This window comes from Nicotiana tabacum, chromosome 17, assembly GCF_000715075.1.
Source record: "Nicotiana tabacum cultivar K326 chromosome 17, ASM71507v2, whole genome shotgun sequence".
NCBI lineage: Eukaryota > Viridiplantae > Streptophyta > Magnoliopsida > Solanales > Solanaceae > Nicotiana > Nicotiana tabacum.
The window spans coordinates 51,389,831-51,400,027 of record NC_134096.1 but is presented as its reverse complement, the minus strand read 5'-3'; the positions used below and the strand labels follow the sequence as shown (position 1 = coordinate 51,400,027).

The window sequence follows — 10,197 nt, the reverse complement described above, 5'->3', positions numbered from 1 at the left end:
GATAATGAAAAATAGTACTCCATCTATTCCAATTTATGACACTTTTTGTTTTTCGAGATTCAAACTTCCTAATTGATGTATTTGGACATAATTTTTTTTATTTTTTCAAAATAAAATTTATATATTTAGAAACTACATAAAAAAAAATACTATAAGTCATAATAATTAATAAATCAAAATATTTGGAAGACATATGAAAAAATTAGTTTGTTTGACTCTTGAAATTCAAACACCTTCACGTAATTCGGATGGAGAGAGTAATAATTTTGTGCCTTTTTTATTTTTTATTTTATATATTTGGCCTATTTAATATTTATACTGTTAGCATATGAGAAGTAGATTTAAAATTAATATGTTAGTTTCAGAAATGTAATAATGTTTTCCTTTGACTCATTAAATAATTTAGAATATTTGAATTTTAAAAAATGGTGTTACATTGGGAAAACCCTCCATTTCCCCAGTCCACTTTTCAAAATTGAAAACACTATGCGCTCGAAAATCTAGGGTTTCTGAATAGGCATTACATCAAAATTGAGGATTTCACTTGTTGCATTAAGAACAGCCAAGCAAAGTTATATGAATCAAAGAAAAAGTTAAGGTGAGTGAAATTCAGCAATGGCAGATTCATCAGAGGGAGAGGAAGAAGGGAAACTGACAGGAGGAAGCCAGCAGCTAGTTGTAGATGATGACCTCCGCGAAATGGGTAAAAAGGCAGCTTGGAGTGTCAGCTCCTATAAACCCGGCAATGGTGTCCTTTCCCTTCGCGATGACAACCTCGATACCTATTGGCAGTAACAATTCTCTATTACCTAACTCTAACATTCAAATTAAGTGGTGTTTACATACACTTACTTTCACCATATTACTATCTTCAGAGTTAATTGCTGATTTTGGGCTTTTTATTTCTTGTTGTATTCAGATCAGATGGCGCACAGCCTCATCTTGTTAATGTTCAGTTTCAGAAGAAAGTTAAGCTTCAAGTAGGTTCTATCTCATATACAGTTATTCATTTCCTTTGTCGAATATTTGCTATTATGAAATCTTGTTTTAAAAATACTTACTCTCACCGATAGTATTAAAAAAGTTAAAGATGTTTTACCAAGTGTTTAAGGATGTTATTTTTATGAACAATATTAAACATTTAATAAGCCTTGTTGGGCAGAATTACTTGTTAACTGTGCTGGTGAGAGATAATAGGTACCCAGTATTATAATCTAGGTGCTTGCAAGCTAGCCCATACACCATCATCATTAAAAAAGTAATTAAACATTTGAAAAGAAATTACTTACTTATATGAGTTATGGTTTAACATTCACTTTGTTTTCTTATACATGAATATTTGCTATGATTTTAAAGTGTTTTACTGTAGTATGAATATCTCTTAGATTTTTATTTTACTTAACTATACGATAAGGTTTGGTTTGTTAATTCACCGTTAATCACTTGAGAATGGTCTTAACTTTTTTCTTTTCTGCTTTTTTCTGGTGTTAATTATTCTCAGTTAGTCGTCCTGTATGCTGATTTCAAGCTTGACGAAAGCTATACACCTGGTAAGATCTCTATCCGAGCAGGCGATGGATTTCACAACTTGAAGGTAATGGTGTATTGGAACTCTTAACTGCTGAATAGTTGTACCAGTATATTTTAGGAACTAAAGACGTATGTGCTTTATTGGTTTTTAGGAGATAAAAGCAGTGGAGCTTGTCAAGCCAACTGGATGGGTCTATATATCTTTATCTGGGAATGATCCGCGGTAAGCAGTTGAAGTGTTGGCTTCATGTTTTTGGCAAGTTTTTTGTAATTCTTTTTCTTTGCTGTTTCTTTTAATGATTAAGCTGCATGTTCTTCAGTGGCTCTAACTCTAAGCATAGTTCAGTCCTTTTCGGAAATATAAAATACCTAATCTGCCTGTATTTAGCCCCTTATCTGTATTTAATCAACCACTGTAAGTATTCCAATCATTAGATTCATTCTTGAAGCATCAGATAATCAGATGGACATAAATAAAGACAAGCTATTAGTTTAATAACGTAAAATGGATAAAAAAAAATACATAAGAAATGAGCGAGACTCGTCTCTCATTTCTCTACCAACTTATGTATCTTTTTCTTTTTAAACATGGATGCAAAGTACCATTTCATTAATGTTTAATCACATAAGCCATTGTTTAGTAAACTAGTATATGGTTTCTGATGGTTAAAATCACAAAATATAGATGAGGATTATATTACGAGCAAAACTAGATATGAATGTCTATGTTTCTTTCTTTAACATCTTCTCAAAAAGTTTATTTCTTCAATATAAGTGGCTAAATGTGAGCAGAACTGACGATGGAAGGTAGTTTTGATTTCTTGAACAACATGTAAGTCTAATCTAAACAACACTCATGTATTTAGCCTCAAAATTGTAGGATAGCCATCAACATTAAAATAATTTCAGTTGTCGTATGATGTTATGTCTTTCAGCATAAAGTTCATTGACGAACCATATCCTAATTTATGTGACAGTGAAACCTATGTCAACACTTTCATGCTGCAAATAGGTGTGCTCTCAAATCATCTTAATGGAAGGGACACTCATATCCGCCAGATTAAAGTCTACGGGCCAAGACCGTGCGTAATTACCCTTTGTTTTTTTTTCCTCTGTTCTTAATGCAAAACATCAGTCCAGTAATTGCGTAGAGAATATGATATCATGTCTTCTGCAGGAACCCTATCCCTCTTCAACCATTTCAGTTTACTTCTACAGAGTTTATTACTTATTCTACTGTGAGATGAAGGTCAAGGGACTACGTCAAGAGGCAAGATGCCAAGCATATATATTGATATCAAGTAGCAAACTGGGGGGGTACAAAAGAATCCTTTTTCTTTTGAAACAGACCAAATCCCCCATTACCAAACCTGGGATCCTGTCCCTTGGACGACTTTGAGTAATGGGAGAATGATAACCGGGCCCTGCAGTGGTAGAACCTCATAAACCAGGTTATGATATTGATAAGTTGTAGGTCCATAGGATGTCTATACGTTGGTTTATAGTTTTCTAGAAAATTCCATTTACAAAATTACAAGAATATTTTGCTTCATCATATAGACCCTGTGACAAATGACTATCAGTAGGGTCTTGTATTTATTGTATTTCTCCCAATTCTTAATCTGTCTGCTATACCTGGAAGAGGATGATCATGAATTTGCTTGCCCTCTTCCGTACATTTCTGTTCCAAAGCATCTTGGCTAACTTTTCAACTTGTTTTTTTTTCTTGATTGTACCTTTCCTGACTCTTCATTGTAGTCTGCTGAATGAGAAAACAGAACGAATATGGAGATCCATAATCTGGTGTATGCAGATGATTTCTTGTTATAACTAGTACTAGTATTAGTATCAGGAGCTCTTCATAAAAGTTGAAGAATGATCTTGCTACGTAGCTCTTGGAACTACGACTCCCTTTGGAACTCATTGATTATAGCCTCTTTTTTTTTTGTGAAATTAAAATCTAAAACTAATATAAGCTGTTATAAATTTCAAAGCGCTTTTTATAAAATCGTAGGATGATCTTATGTTGGTTATGTAATTATATAGCTCGAGATGACCATGGTAATATGTACAAATTATGCTCCCTAGCAATTTGACCAAGGAAAACATACGCTTCTAGCCCCTTTTAATCGTTACAATTATTTAAAATTGCTCCCCTCAAAATCTGAAGTAGAGGTACAAATTTGCTAAACAATATAGTGAATCATATACTAATAGTCGAAAAATTTATTATATTTGTATAAGTATGTCGGTAAAGGAACCGAAATTGCATATTTCGATTGGTTGAAGGTCAAATATTTTAATTGAACTTCATTGGATCAAAATTGAAATAAAAGGTTTCAAGAATAAAAATTTCATTTTTTATGAAGAATTAATCGTGGATATCTTTTGGTTGACCTGATAGTGTAAAATATTATCATTGTATAGAAGTTAAACTCATCGATATAGAGGGTATGATAATTAACAAAAAGTTTAATGTTAGTAATTAGTAGGCTTACGAGTGATGACCTTAGAGAATAAGAGAATCGAATATTAACTTTTCAGACATCCGGCATAGTTAGCAATGCAACTAGGAGAGCCTAGTAATGGAATATGAACTATTTAGACATTCGGCATAAACGCATAGTTACCTAGGACAACCTAGTTGTAAACGAGATAGGATTTTAATTTAAGTCATATATAGCAACAATATAAAAAAAATGTTCACATTGTCCTCATAGTTTATCCTATAAGAACAAGTTAATTATTATTTACCAGATCACGAATTACTGTTTATTATAGTGATTACAAGACCTGATTGTATATTTTTTACACAATCAGTGAATAAAAATTAACTAACTCAACGCAATATACTCCTCTAGCAAGTAATTCAATCCGTGCATAGTGATAATTGTCATTCAACCCCAAAAACCAGGACATCCAGCAGCTAAGAATAGGATTGCAGGAACTAGCAATCTCATCTCAACATGCTGCTCTTAAAAGCAGCTTACATAGAAAGAACAAGCAGTTCAAGAATCATATAAAACAAACCTTAAGTGGAGAGAAAATTAGTTATGACTTGTAAACTGGATGACAAACTTCAAAAGGTATTATACTCTTTGCAAACACATTAACACAGGAACTTACAGAACAAGTGCTTCTATCTAAACAACTACTGCATATTTTCTTGGTACATTAGAAAATCCTAACAGAAATACTAAAATCTCTCATAAGCTACATTGTTTAAGTCTGCCAAGAGGAAAAACTCTGTATCCTTGATCGTCCCTTCCCAGACTAGCAGATCTTGACATTTGCTTGTCAGAATGTATGCACATTTGTTTGCCTTTCTCCAAATGTGTACAACATTTGCTTTGCTGGCTTCAAGCAAGAATTTGCAACCTTCAATAATAACCCTAAGAGGGTGATACTGTATGTCATCGTCCTTGATAAGCTTGACAGCAAGTAGGCAATCCGTTACCACTTATAATTCTTTATATCCCCATTTCTTTGGCTAATTTAGCCCCTGCTTGATGCTCCATTATGTAGTAAGGCTAGAAAAGCTGAATATTCCACTACAAAAATCCTAATTCATTAATAAGGCCGTAAATAGAAAACATCAATTCATAACATTATAAAGCAACAGAACAACAACAATTGCCGCATACAATCTGCATGAAATCATTCACACGCTGGTTTTGTGTCAAAGCTGCTCAAGCAGATTGTAAAGGCTTGAAAGGCAGAAAGTGGGTAGCGGTAATCCATGGTGAATATATCTTTTCCGATTTTTCCAAACTGTAAAATTACTTTTTCTTGTTCCTCAGCAGGTACATTGTGAGAAGGATCTACTGATGCCACTAGCTGGAAGTTTTTTACAGAAGCCACTGTAACACGACCTTTAAAATTTAGGCACCAGCACTGCAATTGTTCATGCCATCTAGGGGCCTTGTTTTTTAGCACAAGTGACTCTCCGAGAGGCATCGACACAGTTGAACTTGAAATACCAGCCGAGCTGACATCTTTAGCTAGCTCCTTTGCATCTGAAACTGATGGAGGAGATGGCTTCTCACCAAAAGGCTGTGGAAATGATGTTGGTGTTGGAGCAGTGCCTCCTTCTTGGATAGAAGAGAAAGGAATAGAATGCATAGCGCAATGCATTCTCCTAGGTCCTCTTGTACGGAGAACATTGAGTTCATAGGAGATGGTGGCGATACTGTAGTTGCAAGCAGGTACTGTTGGAGATACCTGCTTTGCACGGAATCTCCGACTATGTCGACAATGTTCTTGAATAGATGCATCAGTTGGGGGTTTGCTATCATATATGGTGAACTTGGTCCCAAGAAAGTTAGACCTGTTCAAATTGTTTTGGACACTATTATTAACAAAATGAAAGGACAACAACTTCGACAAGTACTTTGGAAAGATGGTTAGGCACAAGCGATGAGAAGACAGTTAGGAGTTTGATAGAACTTGCCTCAATTTCCCAAGGTATGTATTGCTCGCTCGAGAAAAATCATCTGCAACCAATGAAATTACAAAATCTGTGCTTGTTGCCCTCCTGATCCTTCTGGCAGCCAGCAATAGCTTATCACTCTCGTCCTCAGCTGTCATGAAATAAATTTCAGATGTGTAACTTGTACAAATATTAACCAACGAAAAATTATAGACCAGTGTCACAAAGGACACAGCAACCTAGGTGTAAGTAATTCATAAAAACTAGCATTTTGGAGGTTTACAAGATGAAAATCTATTTATCGATCAAATATACAAGTTATATCTTCAAGCTAGCAACAAGGGACACAATCATTGAAGAGGATATCAATTTTTCATTATGCAGTGTCAAAAGGAAAAGAAGAACAGGAATACAACTTACATGGAGTCAAGCCAAAGTAGAGGCGATAAACTGAGTTATCTCTGTCCCGTTTGATAAAGCAATGGATTGGGGATTCACGGGGACCAGGCTGGTTCAAAGCAGAACAGAAACGAAAGTGATACTTTCTTAATTTTATTTGACATTGGCAATAGGAACAAGATGCTAATTGAACAGAGTAAGAATAAATTACCTGCTTCAGCGAAATGGGAAAGGTAAGTTTACCACATTCCTCAGGAGTCCTGACAATCTCTTTTGTAACTTCCCTCCATGACTTGCAAACAGATGCACAAAAGACAACCACAGTTCGAGCAGGCCAAGTTGTCTCGCTCTCTTCAACCCTACGGATTATATCCAGAAGTAGCTCTGGTGGTAAATTTGCCCATTGCCCTTGTTCAATTTGATCAAAAGGGGCCACATCGGGGGCTATATGCGACCGGGTTCTGTTGCGCCAGTGCCTTCCTTCCACTCCCCTCCTCGATATATTCCCTATCCCATCTTTCATCTCCCGCAGCTCACGGACAATGCTCTTGAAGGACATTTCTTTTGATCACATCAACTAATCTCTCCTTCAGTGGCATGGCAAAAAGATTTAGTACAACAAAGCAGCGGAGTTGCTGTATATAACCATCAACTAAATACTCTTTTGATATGATAAACCTCGCCTCCCCAAACCCCTTACCCAGAACCTAAAAGTAACCTTTCCCACTTTGCTCCCTTGGTGCTCGGAACACAACCATAATCCTAACAACTAGGCTATCGTTCCCTTATCTATCTCGAGCTAATAATTATGCAAAAGAATAGCACCCAAGGGAGTGGCCTAGTGGTCAATGAAGTGGGTGAAAACTAGAGTTCAAATCTTAGCAGTGGCCAGAATTACTCAGCACATGTGCTGGTGGAGGTAGCAGATACCCGGTAGTATAGCCAAAGTGGCACGCAAGTTTTATAAGAAAAAGTGCAAAAGAATTAAAAAAATCCCCTTTCTAGCTACATATAACATGTCTTCAGCTAGCAGATCTTACAATGTGGTTTAACCTCTATGTTTAATTAAAAGAGATTATCTCAATGTTTTTAATAAAGAATTAAACCCAATTTTTTCTCCATCTTTGCCCCTGCTCGTTAGGGTAGGGGTTGTGGAAAATGATACAGTTGCACGCACAAAAATCAAAACATTATAATATTTCCACCATTTCTTGCTTAATCCACGAATAAAAATCAAAACTTTATGAATCAAGTAACCCCAGTTCGACAATTGTGACAACAATACTAATTCAAATCCAGAAAAAAATGCCAGTTTCCTTAACAATGAACAATGAATTAAAAAAAGAAGCCCCAAAATACAAAAAAAGTGGGATCCCCAGAAGATAAATCTGACGAAAAACAGAGCGCAACGAGGAGACAAAAAGGAACAATTTTTAGAGCTGGCAAAGCAATAATAAGGAAAAGGAGCAAAACCTGAGTAATTGGTGCAAAGAAGAAGAAATCAGATCATTATTTCTCTGGATCAGCTATGCATTATTTTGTGGCATTCCCACATCGCCGGAACCACCACCAAAACCGCCGTTTGCTCCGCCACCAAAAGTGTCACAAGCAGTCCTCAAATGTGATAGATACAGTTTAACGAGATATGCGTATTATCAGCAGCGTATGTTCAACTTTCAAGGTACGTACCCCACCCACCAAATATTTTCGATTTTTGAGGGAGTTAAGGTACTTCACTTTAATCCACACAATTATATTACTCTATTTTTGTTCTTGCTGCTTCTGCATTCTAGGAATGAGAAAAAGGTTAATTTATTTTTTTGTAATAGGGAAATTATTGGCTACGATTAGCTGTGGTACCAAAAAGTATGCGTTACGCGTGGTCTTGTGCTAAACCAAGAAAATGGATATCACTAGTCAATGGTCAAGGTCATTGAAAAATCAATATATTTACTGCAAATGTCCAAATATATCGATGTACTTTTTAAAATGGTTTAATAATATCTTTCGTTATATTATTGGATTATCTATACTTCTGCATTCATACTTTGAGTTTAAATATACCCCTCATTTAAACGGAGGGACATATATCATCGTCCTGTTAACCAATTTTAAATATCTCCTAATTAATAAAAAAGATCAATTACCTATACCCGAAAATCAATTTTCTAAAGAAATTTTTTTTTGTAAAATCTTAAAAAACTGAATTTGTTTTTACTAAAAACTGAAAAAACGAAAATATTTTTTTTCCAGCTTTTTACAAAAAAATTGCTTTAAAAAATAAAATAAAAATTCTAAAACAATGTTTTTGTAAAAACTGAAAAAGAAAAATTGAAAAGCAATTTTCTAAAGCATTTTTTTTGTAAAAACTGAAAAAACTGAATGTTTTTTTTATTAAAAACTGAAAAAAAAATTGAAAATATTTTTTTCCAGTTTTTAGAAAAATACTACTTTAAAAAAAATGAAAAATAATTTCTAAAGCAATTTTTTTTGTAAAAATTAAAAACAAAAACTGAAAAGCAATTCTCTAAAGCAATATTTTTGTAAAAACTGAAAAATAATTTTTTTTTTATTTCAGTTTTTAGTTAAATTTTTTTTCCAGTTTTTAATTGCTTTAGAAAATTGCTTTTCAGTTTTGTTTCAGTTTTTACAAAAACATTATTTTAGAAAATATTTTTCAGTTTTTTTTACGTTTTTTTCAGTTTTTAGTTTAAAAAAAATCAGTATTTTTTAGTTTTTACAAAAAAAAAATTGCTTTAGAAAATTAATTTTCGGGTATGGGTAATGAGTCTTTTTAATTAATTAGGAGATATTTAGAATTGGCCAACAGGACGATGACACGTGTCCTTCCGTTTAAATGAGAGGTATATTTGAACCCAAAATATGACTGCAGGAGTATAGATAACCAATAGTATAACGAGGGGTATTCTTAGACCATTTTAAAAAATAAATGGGTAAATTTTGATATTTGCCGATATATTTATGTTAAGCAAATGAAGACATATATATTTCTTGCATATGAATTTTAACTTATTACAAAGTAAATGAATATGTATTCACATTTTGATTTGTGATTTTTATAATTAAATTATCTAATTTTACGTAAACAATAAGTATAGATAAATATCTTTTTTGAATTTAGTGGCCCCTTAATTTTATCTCTATTTTCATCTTCGTATATGATATTCATGTGTCTCAATGAGTAGCCAGAAATTAAAACACTATAATTATGGGAATTTGAATTTCAGTGCTTCCTAATAAATTATACTAAGTGAGGGACAATTTATGTCTCAATATAAATTTACCCTTTTCTTAACCTTTTCTTGTTATGGAGGACTTTAAAAAGACTTGTAATGGGAGGAATAAAGGGACAAATATTGACTATCATAGGGGGAAAAGGTATAAAGATTCTTAATAAGATTTTGTATTTGAAAAAGATCTTAATAATTATAGAGTATGTAAGCATATAACATGGCAACATCATGACCTGGTTTCAATAACTTTATGTCTTTCTCATTATAATAATTGCTTAAAATTTATGATATTGTTTTCTTATTCATATCTATATGATCCCTTTCTCAAATTTGGAGAATTGATCAATTAAATTGCATCCTTTATGTTTGTTCAGGGATGATAAGTTTGAATGCGGTAATATGTCTTATCGACAATTCTTAGAATTGATAATTTTTGAGATTTTATATAAATATTATTTAAGGAGAGAGGATACAAAAAACATTGTCTCAATTTTAAAAGAAATCCTAAAGATTGACTGAAGTATGATATTTAAACTGTTTTCACATAATTATTGTGGAAAACATACATTCATTAGAAGTTCATTT

General features: G+C 33.4%; 2 protein-coding genes across 2 annotated transcripts; one reads left to right on the top strand and one right to left on the bottom strand.

Moving 5' to 3' along the window:
• The first annotated feature begins 459 nt into the window (after positions 1–459).
• Positions 460–3,167, top strand: LOC107793737 (anaphase-promoting complex subunit 10-like). The gene is made up of 6 exons (XM_075234296.1): positions 460–791; positions 920–980; positions 1,502–1,594; positions 1,683–1,753; positions 2,508–2,612; positions 2,708–3,167. The coding sequence occupies exons 1-6, from the start codon at positions 616–618 to the stop codon at positions 2,775–2,777; spliced, it is 576 nt and encodes a 191-aa protein (XP_075090397.1). The 5' UTR covers positions 460–615; the 3' UTR covers positions 2,778–3,167.
• Positions 3,168–4,596: 1,429 nt separating this feature from the next.
• LOC107808997 (tubby-like F-box protein 5) lies at positions 4,597–8,181 on the bottom strand. The gene is made up of 5 exons (XM_016633578.2): positions 7,832–8,181; positions 6,570–6,945; positions 6,380–6,467; positions 5,981–6,110; positions 4,597–5,857 (listed from the first exon to the last, which is right to left on the bottom strand). The coding sequence occupies exons 2-5, from the start codon at positions 6,915–6,917 to the stop codon at positions 5,188–5,190; spliced, it is 1,236 nt and encodes a 411-aa protein (XP_016489064.2). The 5' UTR covers positions 6,918–6,945; positions 7,832–8,181; the 3' UTR covers positions 4,597–5,187.
• Positions 8,182–10,197: the final 2,016 nt, after the last annotated feature.

Coding starts and splice junctions, on each gene's coding strand:
- LOC107793737 (XM_075234296.1), top strand. CDS start 616: ATGGCAGATTCATCAGAGGGAGAGGAAGAAGGGAAACTGACAGGAGGA. Junction 792..919: donor AACCTCGATACCTATTGGCA/GTAACAATTCTC, acceptor TGTTGTATTCAG/ATCAGATGGCGCACAGCCTC. Junction 981..1,501: donor AGAAGAAAGTTAAGCTTCAA/GTAGGTTCTATC, acceptor AATTATTCTCAG/TTAGTCGTCCTGTATGCTGA.
- LOC107808997 (XM_016633578.2), bottom strand. CDS start 6,917: ATGTCCTTCAAGAGCATTGTCCGTGAGCTGCGGGAGATGAAAGATGGG. Junction 6,111..6,379: donor CTACTTTGGCTTGACTCCAT/GTAAGTTGTATT, acceptor ATTTCATGACAG/CTGAGGACGAGAGTGATAAG. Junction 5,858..5,980: donor ACATACCTTGGGAAATTGAG/GCAAGTTCTATC, acceptor CAATTTGAACAG/GTCTAACTTTCTTGGGACCA.